General features: G+C 53.1%; 1 protein-coding gene and 1 long non-coding RNA gene across 14 annotated transcripts in view; one reads left to right on the forward strand and one right to left on the reverse strand.

Moving 5' to 3' along the window:
* Nucleotides 1–1680: 1680 nt before the first annotated feature.
* The window catches only part of MACROH2A1 (macroH2A.1 histone), an 80219-nt gene continuing 66668 nt past the window's right edge, over nucleotides 1681–15231 (reverse strand). For 4 of the 13 annotated variants that reach the window (XM_089908462.1, XM_089908458.1, XM_089908461.1 and 1 more), the window contains exons 7-10: nucleotides 14356–14445; nucleotides 11584–11758; nucleotides 9161–9216; nucleotides 7478–7943 (exon numbers count right to left, since the gene is read on the reverse strand). In XM_089908462.1, the coding sequence (XP_089764588.1) occupies nucleotides 7735–7943; nucleotides 9161–9216; nucleotides 11584–11758; nucleotides 14356–14445 (530 nt within the window). In that variant the 3' untranslated portion in view covers nucleotides 7478–7734. Of the gene's footprint in view, nucleotides 2460–5270; nucleotides 5437–6961; nucleotides 7220–7477; nucleotides 7944–9160; nucleotides 9217–11583; nucleotides 11759–14355; nucleotides 14446–15231 lie in introns of those variants that run through there. The other 9 variants (XM_022588850.2, XM_022588849.2, XM_022588846.2 and 6 more) reach the window with 6 other exon arrangements.
* On the forward strand, nucleotides 4301–15213 carry LOC115803317 (uncharacterized). The gene is made up of 3 exons (XR_016392474.1): nucleotides 4301–4403; nucleotides 5196–5365; nucleotides 5581–15213. It is a non-coding gene; the product is annotated as an uncharacterized LOC115803317 (long non-coding RNA).

Consider the following 15231-nt stretch of genomic DNA (forward strand, 5'->3'; position numbering starts at 1 on the left):
CAGAAACAACGCTCTTGGGTGAATAGCTACTCGGTATGGTTTGTCCAGGCAGACAGTTTGCTAATATTATTTATGGAGTGAATTCATTTTTAAGATGCATCTTCTTTTTCTTCTCATTGTTTTTGTTTTTATTTTCATATTGGAGTATAGTTGGCTTACAATGTTGTGTTAGTTTCAGGTGTACAGCAAAGTGATTCAGTTATACATATACACGTATCTATTCTTTTTCAGATTCTTTTCCCATTTAGGTTATTAGAGAATACTGAGTATAGTTCCCTGTGCTATACAGTAGGTCCTTTTTGATTATCTATCTTATATATAGTAGTGTGTATATGTTAATCCCAAGATGCATCTCCTTGAAAAGGCAATGATAAACTTTCTCTCTTTTTGCCAAAATCTAATCAATAAGTAGGAATATGTCATCTATACCCAGTAAAGATCTTGGGAAAAAAATGTAAAAAGTTTTAATAACACCTTACGTTTAGGAAAAATTTGAAAAATCTTTCAGGTTTGAGTGAGAAGTAGCTGCTTTTAAACTGAAAAGATTGGTTGTGTGATGGCTTAGGAATTCTATTTTGATTTCATTAAGCACAGTTTGGAAAGGAAAAACGATCCTTTACATTCATCCATGATGTGCAGTGTGCTGCGTATTTCCTCCTGGGTAAAGTCTGCTTTAGAATCAGGCACATTTCTTTTTAAAGCGACAAGAGCAGTCTTCTGTGCATTTTAGGCAAATTTAGATTAAGGTGAAAGTATCTTCTAAAGCAAATAATGTCTGCGTTTTGCTAACAAGTTTAATTTTTATTTATTTTTGGCTGCGTTGGGTCTTCGTTGCCACGCGGGGTTTCTCTAGTTGCAGCAAGCGGGCTACTCTTCGTTGAGGTGTGCGCACTTCTCATTATGGTGGCTTCTCTTGTTGCGGAGCATGGGCTCTAGGGACCGTGGGCTTCAGTAGCTGTGGCATTCGGGCTCAGTAGTTGCGGTTCGCGGGCTCTAGAGCACAGGCTCAGTGGTTGTGGCACACGGGCTTAGTTGCTCTGCGGCATGTGGGATCTTCCCGGACCAGGGATCGAACCCGTGTCCCCTGCATTGGCAGGTGGCTTCTTAACCACTGCGCCACCAGGGAAGTCCTTGCTAACAAGTTTAGGTAACCAGAGTTAAGCTACTCTGGTGCAGCTGGGATCATCCCTAAACACCCACAGCTGCAAGAAGGCATGTAAAGGTGACAGCACGTCTTGGGGGCCTTGGTGGTGGCACCTTGCCTTTGGAAAGCTCCCGGCAACAGGGGCCTCATCCTGTAGGAACAACAGACCCAACAAAGCCCCAGCAGAGGGCTCAAGGCTTCTGTAGCTCCATCTGGCAAGTGGCCCAGGGGCTCTGGGTCCAGCCATGAGCCAGAGAGATCGTTGGGAGGGGGCAGATAGCAGGAGAGAGCTGGGCTAGAGATCTGGGCTGGAGTACCAGCCGCCCACTTGCCACCCACATGGCTTTTGGTACATCTGCTTCCTCATCCACGAAGTGGGGATCAGGGCCTGAAGATGCTCTCCCCATCCCAGGGGGTGCAATGGCCACTGTGGTGCTTCCTGGAGGTGGGCTGCCCCACCCAAGGTGCCCCATCCTGTGACGAGAGAAACTGACTTAGGACTCAAGGGCACAATAACTTGGAACACACCAGTCGCAACAGTTTAACATTTTACTAAATCAATTCACACGAATTCCAAATTGCAAATATAATTAAGGACAACAGATTCTGTTCTGCCTTTTAACTCTTTCATTTTCAAATCCATCATTAAGACAAAAAGTAAACAAAAATTAAGTCTGCTGCAGATTCATGATTTTTCTTCTTGAGGGGAAAAAAAAGAACATTATAGTAAAAAGAATGCCACTGGGTGTACAATAAAGCACCACGACACATGGTTACAAAATGGGCTTCCTGGACTCTGCCCCACGTAGAAGACACTGCTCTCCCCGCTGCTCTGCGTCAAGCAGGATTTCATTAAAATAAAACTATAAAATCTCCTAGGTTACACTAAAGTCAGACACGGTCTGGAACACAGTGCTTAACAACAGTAATGTCAACTATCAGTGCTAACGTAAAAACATTTTAGAAGGTCAAAAACAATTAAACTGGAAACCAAAACCTTATTTTCCCTAGATGAGCAAAACTGAAAAAAATGAAAGGGTTCCCGCCTCCCACTAGGAGTGGAGGGAATCTTTTTTTTTTTTTTTTCCTTTTCTTTCTTTCAAATTGGAGGCGGGGGCACGGTGCGGGCTGGTTCTGCAGTTCCTCAGCCTAGTTGGCGTCCAGCTTGGCCATTTCCTGCACGTAGATGCCTATACTCTCGCTGTCAAAAAGCACAAAATACACCGTTTTGATGGAAGAGGACATTGTTGACACGAAGTAACTGGAGATGGCCTTCAGGATCAGCTGAGCTGCCGTCTGCTTCGGAAAACCGTTCCTGCAAGAGAGAGAACGACGGCTCAGCAACTAGGGGGCCATGGCGGCCACAGGAGCCCCCTCCCTGGCCACATCCTCCCTCCGCGAGCCCCTCGAGGCCCTCTGTGCTGCAGTGGCCTCGTGTTGGGTCAGGGTCCACAAGTGGTACTCGACCTCTGGCTGCCTGTGCACAGGCGTGAGACAGCCCAGTGCCACCAGACAGGGGAAGAATGAGTAGACAGAGAACTGCGGCCCGCAGGAGAAGGTGCTGTGCTCTGAGAGGCAGCACGCCAGCGAGGCGGCAGAATCTGTGCTTCGCGGCGTGTGGGCTGAGTGTAGTCTCCCGCAGGCAGTGTGAGCGCCCACGGTTCTTTTCCCAACATCACCGGGACCAGCATGGGCCTTGAGATGCAGCCCAGGCTCCCAAAGGCCCCCCGGGGGTCTCAGCCTCCGGGACGGCTGGAGGCTGGAGCTTCTCCAGGAAGCACGAGCCTCCATTCACGCAAGTAGAGGGTTACATCCTTCACACTGGCCTTCAGATTTCATGGGCGGCAGGAATCCACCTCCCGGCACACACCAGCTTGGACACCCCATAGGCCCAGGCCTTGGGGAGCTGCGTGCAGGTCGTTACCCTGGGACAAGTAGGCTCTTCATCTCAAGGGACAGCATCCCAGTCTCCAAGCCAAACTGGTGTGAATCCCATACCATTCCATTTAAAGTAAACGTCACGTGGCAATTCTGGAGGCAGGGGCTCAGAGCTCAGGCAAGAATGTGAAAGCAGGACTAGGAGGACGGGCGCTCCTCGCTCTGTGTGCGCTGGGGCTGTTCCTGGTCAACGCTGCAGGTGCAGGAGGACCCAGCAGGACCACGGCAGCAGTGTGTCAGCTTGCCTAGTCTGGGGGAAATAACGTGGACTTTGGAGCCAGTGGCCCTGGATTCAAATCCCTACTGACCCCGGTTTACAGTCCGGGATACTGAGGGTGAGAGTGAGGGGCTGGTCTCCACGGGGATTTCTTTGTTCCTAAGCAGATCGTCTTCAGTCTGCCCTGAGCCTGTGGGTCCAGTGGAGTCCGAAGTGCTGGGTCAACCTGCCAGTTTCGGCCGGGGCTTTCCTTCGGATGGGGTACCTGCTGCCAGGTGAGAGGTTTTCAAATGTGTCAGGTGCGGGATTTCTCCTAGGCTCACTCGCTAAGTGCCATGAGTTGTGGACCACCTCAGCGGCTTCTTTTGGAGGGTCACACTTACTCTATTGTCAGCACTCAGGGCTTTTCAGAGCCTTTCAGGGCCAAGGAGAAAACCATTCTTGCGACTTGTTTTTGATCAAACAGGGCTTCACCCAGCTTGACAGTGGACCCCTAGCGACTCGTGGACGCTTTAGAAGCGAAGTTCCTTTTTAGAGGACCAGGGTGTCACCCCAGGCCCGTTCCCAGCCTGTGCAGAGGAGCCTGCGGGCAGTAGTAGGGTGTGACCTAGAGTTGGGGCCCCTCACGTGCAGGTGCCTCCCCCACCCCCAGGCACAAGGCACTCCTGCCTGGCAGCCAGCACACACGAGCCTGTGAACCAGACCAGGGTCAGAGTCTGAGAGAGAGCTGCAGGGGCGCTCCGGCCAGGCCAGGGCTGCCGGACAGGCGGCTTCCTCCTGAGGAGACCCTGGGGCTCCGACCACCAGCAGAGTTGGGGGGACCAAGAGGCGGGCTGGGATGGAGGGTGGTGGGAAGAGGGGCTGTGCTGGAAGTGGGGAGGGTGGGGACCCCGCGTGGCAGGTGATACCCCTCGCACCCATCCCCACTTGGGGCCTTGCAGGCTCAGTCTGGGAAGAAGCTGTCCTCACAACACCTGGCTCGGCCTCCTTGACTATTTTCACAGGAGTCGAGGAGCACAAAGGCTACACTGTCCGGAACAAGACACGCGCTGGAAAGCACTGGATGGAGTGAACCCGACCTTCTGCTTTGAGGGCCTCTCCGCAGTGAGTGTGTCGTGGGGCACCCAGCTCGCATCCTTATAGGGGCCGCCCTTCCTCCAAGCAACCCTCCTCCTGAGGCAGGGGCCAGGCCAGCCATGGCGGAGCGCAGGCACAGGGTCAGGCGAATGAGAGCCCATTTTAAACATCTCACAAAGAGCGAGTGTTTATTCTCCTGCTGTAAATACAGGAGCTGCCCTAAGGACTCATTTCGTTCCTGGTGAGGAAAGCCTGAGGCGGCGGCAGCCCCTGGGCAGACAGGCGGGAGTGGGCAGGGCTGCGAGGCTGCGGCAGGACAGCAGGCCCGGCCCGCCGCTGGAGGCAGCCTGCGCTCAGGCCAGGGACTCTGAGGGCCGCTGCCCCAGGCAGAGCTCGGCCTGTGGGCATGACCTGGCTAGGCGGGGGCTGAGAGAACTGCAAAGAGTTGCCTCTGCACTGGAAGCCCGAGACCACGCTCCACCAGCCCCAAGCTCCCCCACTAAGGGTGCCCTCCTGCACGTCGCAGGTGAGCTGGGCCGAGGTGAGGGCCTGTGGAACTTCCCTGAAGAGCAAGCTGTCTGTTGTGTGGCCTGATGGTCACAGCCCATCTCCTCTGGTGTTGGCCCAGCCTGAGCTGACCCTGGCCTGGGCTTTGTGAGCTGCCCTTATGCCACCCTGCGGCCGCTCTGCCCGAGCCAGGGGAGATGTGGTGCGGTGCAGAGACGCAGGGTGTGGCCGCAGGGCCTCCCTGGAGCGCCCGCAGCAGGCTGGTCACTCCGCCTATGCCCAGCGCTTTCTGACACAGACCTTCTCCCACAGCTTTCTATGCCTCTGCCTTGGACCCTTGAAAAGGGATGTGTGACTCTGACCGAAGGGACATCAGTTCCTGCTCCTCTACATCGACAAGTTCTCAACGTTAGCCTCTGTCAGGATTACGGAGGGCCGGCCGAGACGCAGGCTGCCAGGCTCCGCCCAGGAAATCAGATGAGGTGAGCCTGGGGACCATGCTTTGAGATCCACTGTTCTACACGCACTCAGGGTGGGCCCAAAGGTTAAGAACCTGCATTGGGAAGAAAGGTCGGGATCAAAGGTCACAGGCCTGCAGCCCACGCCTGGATGCCCTACTGTTAAGGGAGCTTGGGCTGGTCTGGCCTTGTCCTTCAAGGTTGCTGTTGGGTGAACTGTGAATATGATTTGTTTCCAGGAAAACCTCTTGTTGACAAACCTATCCCTCTGTCTGAGGCACTCACAGCCTAAAGGAGAGACCCAGCCATGGGACTATGGCCCCTCTGGACCACGCAAGCCGCCAGGAAGGAATGGAAGAGGTGATGGCTTTCCTCACGTTTTCAGGTGGGTCCCAAAAATGTTTTCTAGTAGGCACAGTTAGAAGTATTTGTAATGAAATGGAATGTGGAAGTGGATGCTTTCACAAGCGTGCTTTACATGCAGAGGCCCTGCACCCTCAAAACAGGGGCAGCTGTGGCACACGCAGTGGCCTGGAGCCACACGGGATTTGCGTCTGGGCCCTGCCTCTGTGCCTTGTTTCCCCACCTGGTGAAATGGGGTAGGTAACCAAGTATTTATTACCTGGGGAGGCTGTGTGTATCGAACAAAATACCGTACAGAGAGCCCTCAATCGACAGTGTCATCTCTAAAGTGGGTAGTCTCGAAGGGTCTTTCTAAAGGCCCACACAGTGGGAAATGGCCTTCCCAACCCGACCCCATGATAGCTGGGACTGGGTGACTGCTGCTATCTTTGCTGCTTCCCCGTGCTGACAAAGTCAGCGTCAGGGCCCCAGAGGGCTGCTGCCCGGGTCTGAGATGTCCAGTCCTCTTGGAGGGCCATGGGCACGCTGCGGTGTGGCAGGGGCTCCGTCGGGGTCCCCTGGTGCAGTACTGAGCAGCTTGAGGAGAGTGGCTTGCCTATGCATCTCACTCATCTTGTGGCTTCTTGGCTGGCTGGCTGGGTTCTTTTGTTGAATAACCACAGCCCTTCTGGCCAGGTCTTTGTGCCGTCCTCCCCATCTCAGGCTTACTGCTTCTGTGACGGTCACTCTGTTCTACTGCCGTACCGTGTCCGCCTTCTGGATGAGACCAGATGGCACCTCCTCAAGGCGCATTAGAGCAAGGGCAGATAAGGGCTTCTGCACTCCAGTCAGATTCCAGTTTCAGTCGTAGCCGCCCTCGGGAGCAGGCGTTCACCTCTCTTGGCATTAGTTTTCTCCACTGGAAAATAGGTGCTGCTCGGCGATGGCAGTGACGACAGCAGTGGTGATGCAGAGGCTGCTCCCCGTGAGATGGGTGCCCCTCCTATTCCCATTCGGCTCCTGACCCTGCCAGCTGTGCTCACGCCAAACGTCTTAAGCTCCCCTGCGGCCAAGCGCTTCCCACCCCACATGGAGTTTATCTTAGACTTAGACCTTTTTTATTGCCTTGACCCGACTAAGAAGGTGTCTGAGCTTCCCCCTGAAGTCGCTCCAGCTGTGTCTGCAACAGCCTTTCCCAAGTGTCTTAGACCTCAGTTTCCCTGGCTGTTGCAAGGGGACCCCATGGGCTACCTCCCACCTGGTGCCCTCCTGGATCACCTGCTCAGTGATGGCCGGGGGCTGTACACATTGGTTGCTTGTCCATTGTCCCATCTGATGGCAGAGACGTGAGTTCACAGGGCCACAACACAGAAGAGGATTTACTCCCTCCAGCTGTGCTGAGCCCCTCCTCATCCCTGCTCCTGGTGAGCTCAGCCTCCAGGGCGGGACAGGGCAGATGCTAAGGACTCCAGGCCAGGGGCTGTGCTGAGCCGGCTGATCAGGGACCCAGAGATTGCTGTGAGGAGAGGCTGTGTCCTGGGGGTTGGAAAGCGTGGATGGATCTTCTGGAGGAGAAAGATTAGGGGCCTGACCCTGAAGGCTAAGTAGGAATTAAAGCAGATTCTAGATGGACTCTGCTTTTTTTTTTTTTTTTGGCTGGACCAGGCCACCTGTCTAATTGTCTTGGCTGTTTGGGAGATGGCTAGGGCAGGGCGCCTTGGCAGCCTGGGTGACGTGGGCAAAATGTCTGTCACCCCACGTGGACCCTCCTCTGCTGGGATTAGGTTTCCCGCACACTGTGCTCCTAGGCGTTCCTGTGTTCTGTCTGTCTGGCTTTGAGTAACTGCCCAGCCAGAGACTACTCCATCCAGAGGTAAAGGGCAGGCTATCAACGTCCTGAGCTGAGAGCAGTGGGTTATAAGAGGGTGAAGCTAAAATTCAGAAGGGGATGGTGATGGGCCCAATGCCTCCAAAGCTAGAGAGAGGCCAGGGCAGCACAACCCAACAGAGGCCTCTTACCTTCTCTCACTCCAGGGCTCACGTGTTTTGGGTTAATAAGTAATTCTCCCCAATTCAGTTTGTCTCTGTCCTTTATATTTGTCTTCTGAGGCCCACACCGAGGGGGTAGGGAGGCTGACAGCTCTGCCTGGGCAGGTCAGGGAATTCCAAGAGGTGTTTCCAAGGTTCTCTAGAATCCACTCACACAGAGAGAGCGCAGAGGCAGTGGGGTGATCCTCTGGCAGGATGCTCGGAGGCGGGTCTGTTGACCAAAGGGGACAAGAGGCAGGGGTTCCATGTGCCTAATGCCGAGAGCACTGAGGCCAAGGACCTCTGAGCAAATTCTGGCTCTACCAAGTACACGCCGTGTGACCTCTGGTGAGTGACTTGACCCCTCTAAGCTTCCGTGTCTTTGCCTTTGAGTGGAATTAATAGTGCTGCTCACTTTGTGGGGTTGTGAGATACTGCAGACGAAGGGATTAGCACAGTGCGTGGGACTCAATGAATACCCACAAGTGGTAGCTTCAAGGAAACAAACTGGCTTTCCTTTTAGGCTCATAAATCTAAGGAGAGTTTAATCAAAGCCCCAAACTAGCTATTCCCCAAGTACTGCCTCTCTGGAGAGGGGTCGTCCCCTAATGTCAAACAGAGCGGAGGGAGTGGGGTATCCATCCATATTGTGACCAGGATGCCCAAGGACAGGAGGTCCGGATGCCAGAGGTGGCTTCCCGAGGCCAGGGTTACACCCCGGGTCTCATTTGCCTCCAGTGGGCTTTAAGATTGGCCCCCAGTCTTGGGGGCCGATGGGCTGGAGGAAGGGAGTTGTAGGGCTGTGGTCATCGTCCACATGCCCAAGATGCCGGGCCTCAGCTGAGAGAAAGTGATCCCACAGCTCTTTACCAACATGTTTTGCATTTATATTGTTTTAATTCCAACATGACTTTTATGCCAGAGACACTGGATGCCACAAAGAAGCTGTTTTATTTCCCCTCCTAAACCCCACTGTGATTTACTGGCCGGCTCTGGTATAATCCCAGTCTTTGCTCATGAAAGAGAGGGCAGCTGTTTACACGGCTCTGTGGGGCAAGGTCTGCCCGACAGATGTGGGGCTGGGTGGCTATGCACATGTGCTTGACTTTGGCATTCTGCCCTCTTAAAAGCTTTCAACTGATTATTTTTTAAAACTTTTTACTCCGTGAAAAATGTAAATAAGTTTGTAATAACAGATGCTCTTTTATGGGCATGACTTTTACGCTTCAGTTAAAATTTTCCCACTAGTCATATGAAAGAGCATGAAATTATTACCTCCAATAAAGGCTCCTATTGCTTCTCTCCTCGGAAGCACCTTTCATGAGAGTAGATCAAAGTGCATCCGAAACACTAATTAACTGAGCCTCAGAACCGTGTGTGAGGAAGGGCAGTCCCTCAGCCTCACTAGCTGATAAGGCAGGCCAGGGACAGAGAGGGTGATTCATTTACCAAAGGTCACACAGCAGCGCAGTGCTGAAGAATAGAACTTCCATGGGAGGTGGGGGCTGGGAAGGTGGGAGAAGCAGGAAGTTAGCTAATTATGCTCAGATCCAAAAGCACTTTGTAAAAAAAAAAAAAAAAAAAAAAAGGTCTTGAATCGACTCTGGGACTGAATCGGGCACCTATACACCTCTCCACAGTTCCTGGGAAAGTTTAACCTGCTGGGTGCTTGCTGACCAGCTTATGAAGGATGCTCGTCTTCGCCAGGTGCTCTTAGAGCCGACTGAAAAAGGCTGTTAGATGCTCTAGCTCTGTCAGCTTTGCTTTCAACAGGCATTTAAATGGTATTGACTTTTAAAATGATGCTCAACAGATGCTTTTGGCAGAAGCGAACAGAATGAAGATGTATGGTGACGGGAAACATAGATGGCAGTCCAGAACAACAATTGTGTCAGCTCTGGATGTCCCTGCAGAGCTCGGCACAGGGTGGTGTGAGTGTGGGAACGCGAGGCTGGGGGCCGTGTGCGTGTTCACCTGTCCTCTGCTCAGGGCCCCTCCCCCGACACCAGCTTCTTTGTGCTAGTAAGCCCCAGAGGAGAGCCCACTGTCAGTGCAGAGGACTGAGGGGCCCTCACACAAAGGAGCACCTGGTCTGGGAGGCCTCGGCTGCCCGGAACTGCAGGGCCAGGGCCAAGGCCAGGAGGGGAAGAGAGGGGAGGTGTGGCGCCCACAGCTCACCTCCAGGAGGGACTGCAGAGGAATGCTCCTTCTGTCCCAGATGGAGGCAGGCAGTGACAGAGGCTCCAGAGGAAGATCTTTTCCCACATCAGGTCCTCTGGTGGGTCCACCAGTCATGTGTGACTGCCCTGGCCCACAGGAAGCCCTGGGGCACAGTGCCTGTCTGCCTGTAAGCAAGGCCTTCTGGGTACAGCGACTAAGCTCTGCTTGAGCAGATATGACAGGAATTCCGCCCGGACTAGCTCTGTCCCTGGCACTTGGGGTGTGGGACCCTCAGTGATGGCACTGTTCAGGGAAGCAGAATTACAAGGCCTGCCCAAGATAAACAGCAAAATCCACTCTCTGTCCTCCTCATGGGTTTGGAAGAGAAGTGCTTTGAGAAGAGCAGCTTTCTATACACACACGGAATAGTGCTGAGGACTGTGACTCAGGCTCTCCCAGGAGGGCGATGCAGCCTGCGGTGTCACGGGACGTCAGTGTGCTGGGACCTGTGTTGCCACCGCACAGCCCGCCTTCCTCGGGAACTGGGAGGGACTGATGGCAGAGACCCTGGAAGGCTCCCGATCTGCATGGGAAGCCCCGGGGATGATACAGAGTCCGGGGCTGCGGCAGCTCTGAAGGCCAGTTTCCCTTTGCTCCCGTGCCCCATCCAGATGGCGAGCCTTCCAGAGGCCTGCTGCTCAGACCCTTGGCAGGGAGGACCGTGGAGATGTGGCAGGCAGTGAGACACAGCCTCAGAGGCAGCCCTCATAGCTTCATCGTGGCAGAGAGTTCTCAAAGCATGCTCCCTTTGGAGAGCTCCTTTAATTTCCGAGCAGTCCTGAGAGGCTGCGTGGGGGGGACGGTCACATCTATTTTACAGAGTAGGGGGCTGGATTCAGACGGGGGGTTAATTTGCATGCCATCACGCAGCTGGTTAGCCAGGCCCGAGCCCAGGGCTGCCCTGACAGGCAGGACCTGATGGGCTGTGTGCTGGCATCTGGGGGTGCACCACCCGGGAGCGGGGGTGGTTGGGGGTTGTGGCTGAATCCTACCTGCCTCAGCAGCGGCTCAAGGACTACACCCTTCCAGCGCGGGCCCTCTGGGTTGTGTGTGTGTCTTAGGGGCAGTTGTGCTGCTCCCCACAGCCTCCGTGAGTCTCCCTGGGGAGATTTCAGGGCTGGGAGGTGGGGGAGGCCCAGCCCTATTTCACTCTCACGTATCTGCCCACTCAGATCCACCCCATCAGCAGGGCAGTGAGACACGGGGAGAGCAGGCAGGTTTTGGGGAGGTGGAGGATGCTTGGGAATACAAAGATAAGGGACAGAGGGCTGTGCCCAGAGGATGCTGGGGTTCGGGGACAGAACTGTAACACAGCTATATGGGCTGGGTCTGGGAGGGGCTCTCCCACTCAGTATCCCTGCATTCACGCCTCCCCACCCACCTAAGGTCTTAGTGTCCTTCAAGGGTCACCTTCTGTGATGACATCTGCTGTCACGGCTCAAGTCTGATTCTCTCCTCAGGCTTCCTGTCTCCCTACATCTCTTCAACTGTCCCTCACAATTACTTAATGCCTATGTTCTTCCCGATTTCGAGCTTCCGGTCTCCTCAACAAAGGCACGTGCTTGAAAGTAGCCTTAGCCGACCATGGGCACAGTCGGAGCTCCCTGCAAGCATGGGCCACATACGCAGGGGGACAGGCCGTGGGCCCTTACCTGCCACTGCCGATGGATGGAAAGGCGATGGACTTCAGCTTCTTGTCATCCGCCAGGGCCAAGCAGTTCTTCACTGTCTTTTCCAGAAGTTCCTCACACTTGTCTGCACCCCAGACGGGACTGTTACAGTGGATCACAAACTTGGCGGGCAGGCCATGGCCTGCGCTGACAGCGGCTGGAGGGGACAAGACAGAAGCAGTGAGCTGGGTCCCCCTGCAAAGCACGCGTGCTAGGTGCCGAGCCCAGGCCGGCTCTCCAGCTCCAGCACGTCTGCCCGGGCCCCCCGACCACCTGGTCCAGGAGGGCTGCAGCTGCCTGCTGCCTTGTGATTCCCACGGAAGCTCGAGCCGGAAACTCCTTGTCCTGCAGTCTCCTCCCTCGGTGGCGGGGTGGGGTGGGGGGACGCCAAGCCAACCCCCACCCCTGGAAAGTTGGCGTTAGGACGCATGGCCACCAGGAACTTTAGCCAAGGTCACAGTAAACCCTCTCCCTACCCTCCCAGAAGGCCGAGCCATAACCATCTAACTTGACCAAACGTGTCAGAATGTTTGTAGCCTCCAATTAATTGCCTTTCGGGGTTCTCCAACCGCCCTTTCCTCAAGTGGATTCATGTGCATTTAATTATGATATATCAATATCTATAAATCTCTGACACAGTTCGGAACAAACCTCCTGGGAAAGTAACCCAGAGAGCATGTCTGCTGCCCTGTTCTTCTCCCTGACTAACCGATCCTGTTAGTTCTGACAGAATTAATTGGACAGTGCTTTTAGGATGGAACTATTTTCCTCTCCTAGAAGAGGAGCCTTTTTCCAACTCCAGATCTCCATAGCAGACTTGCCTTTCCAGATTTGTTCTCATTCTCTGCCTCTTGTCAGATCTGAAGACACTGGTCTTGGGTCTGCTCCTACCAGGAAATATATAACAGGCCAGCCCATGTCTCGCAGAGCAGGTTCCAGGATTCCTGTCCCAAAAGTTGCAATGTAAAGGTGGTGGTTCTGGAACCAATGGGTCTGGTGAGTGCTGCCTGGGAGACTTCTATGCAGGAGCACACTAACGTCTCCACCACTGCTCCAGTAAGACGCCCAAACTTTTTTGACCAAGTGTTTTCTAAACCCACTTTGTGACGAACACCATCAGTGCTATCCAAGGGGTCTGGGCTGTTAACGGGTATCGTCTGTCACTAGGAGAACCTGGAGAAGAGTGATTTATGGGAGGTGTCTCATGCTGCAGTAGCAACTGCTCTGATCCCAGAGTCACAAGTCTGATTTTGAGTCCTGGCTCTGCTTGCTGACTGGTTCAAGAACTGCGGGCTTGAGACTAGGGGGCTTAATTCACCTGCATGTCCACGTGAGAAGTAACTGCTAAACTATGCATTCAGAAGACAAGAAATGTGTTAGCAGTGATTATCTTTGGACAGCAGAACAGGGATATGTTCTATTATTTCCTTTATACTTAAAACATATTTTAAAACATTTTCTAAAATAGATCTTAAAATCAAGAACGAAATGTGTTCTTGCTTTTGAAACAGGCAAACATATCTTCAGCTGTGCTAAGTCTAACGGGTTTGTACCAGCTGTGGCTCCGGTGTCACCAGACAAGTTTGGTGTGTGGCAGCATCAGGGCCACCTCTTATCACACCTCCTGCTGAGGGTCACCAAATGGGCTTTAACTGGAGTACCAACAGGAAGGACCCTGGGCTGGCACAGAGAGAGGTGCCAGTAAGGGGCTGAGGAAAGGCCAGGAGCCCCTGGCTGGGTAGTTGATGCTGTGTGTGTCCTCCCTGTTCAGTGTGGGCGGTTCCAGCGGGGAACTGCCTGGAAGAGCTCGGTAACTGTGCCCCCACCAGCTCTCTGCAATGCCATGCCCTTTGCAGGCAAAACAGAACTGGCAGAGCAGAGGTCAAAGGCAATGCCACCCTCTTATCCCCGCCAGGACCCGTGACTAGCCCAGGATGGGAGTTTGTGCGTTAGTCACTGGGGAAAGAGAGGTAAGGCCTGGGGTACCCTCAGAGAAGGTTGCGTGGCTGTCACATAGTAACTGTTGATGCCCATATTAAGATTCATTTTAAAAACAAACAGGATTGGAAAGACAGAATTGGGAACCATCTAGTAAGAAGAGAAAACTGGAGCCCAAAGGGGAGGAAGGGAGTGGCCTGTCCTCGCATAGCTGGTGGGGTGAGCCAGCCTCACCCACTGTTCAGACTCCCAGGTGCTCGGGAAACCCTGTGTCCACCTAAAATCCCCAAATCCAGGCTGGCATCAGTAAGAAGTGCCCTGCCTCTAGTTCTTAGCAGTAAATTCTCCTCACATCACATTTCAAGTCATCTTCTTACACCCCTCTTATCAGGAAAGGTGTAATTGGCAAATGAGAGATGTATATTTACATTTCTCCCATGAAAAACACAGATGGCTGAATGAAAATGATTCATTTGCATCTCTCATCAGCAATTTTGCAGATGGCTCAGTATCCCTATCTATACTCCTCAGCTCTTAGATTTGCCGAACTTGGCTTCTGTAACTGCTTAAAATTTGAGGGCTAGACATCAAACACTTAGAAGCTATTTTAAGTAATGAAGAAAAAACTTGGAAAGGCAATTTCCACAACCCTTAAGTTCCCCTGACAATTTGTATGTGATAAAAGTCTAACAGGCTTTCTTCTGCCTCCGTCTCGGAGACAGCCATGCACCTCTGAATTCTAAGTCGTCCTGTAAAACCATTTCCCCAAGGCAGCATGCACCATGCCCAGATCAGCACAGTGCCTCCCCACCTCACCTCCAGCTACTTCCAAGGGCCCGTTCTTTTTCCGGAGTTCCAGAACAGCTTCCACAAACTCCTTGCCACCCTTCTTCTCCAGCGTGTTTCCTAGACAAGGACAGGGCGAGGTCAGATGGCCATCCTTGCGTCTCAGGGCACACACAGACACTTAGCATGTCAGGTGATTACATACTAAAAATGATCTGACTGGCTAAATGTCCAGACAGCTGCAAGACAGGAACAAAGCCCTGGCTGAGTCAGAAAAGTGACGTTTCGAAGAGATTCACCATCGGCCAGTTACCACTCTGCACTGCCGGTCACCAAGCTATCTTTGCTGCCTCTTATCTGGGGGTGACTCGGGGTGATCCTGGACATGCCAGAGATGTGAGGGAGATGGGAGACGCCTGTTCTCTGCAAGCACGCCTGTCCTGCATGCTTTCCATCAGCGTGAGAAAGCAGATGGTGCCGGCTTCCAAGGCTGATGCCTCCCCCTGGATTTTCTTCCCTGTCTCTGGGGAGAAGCCCCAAATAAGGAGGTTTTAGAAGAAGCACGCCGCGCTTCCATCAGCAGCTAGCTCTCCTCTTGGCGGCAGGCCCGGAAGAGAGCATGCAGACTTGGCCACCTCGGGGCCAGCATTGTTACCATGCTTAGTTCCTATTTTGCAGCTCTGGTGTCATATGTGAATACAAAAAAAAAAAAAAAAAAAAAAAAAAGGCTTCAGACAGTATTTCCTTAATCACACAAATGATTCAGAATCGTTTTAGGTAAAGGAGAGCAACACCAGAAACAGAGCTTAAAGATGAACTTGTACGCTTAAAGAAGGATGACTAACTGTTCAGGACCAGATTTAAAAAAAAAAAAAAAAAAAAATCAAACGGAGGCAGGGAGCAACT

This window comes from Delphinapterus leucas, chromosome 3 (assembly GCF_059928025.1).
Source record: "Delphinapterus leucas isolate spDelLeu-1000000601 "Yukka" chromosome 3, BTC_Dleu_Yukka2, whole genome shotgun sequence".
Taxonomy (NCBI): Eukaryota; Metazoa; Chordata; class Mammalia; order Artiodactyla; family Monodontidae; genus Delphinapterus; species Delphinapterus leucas.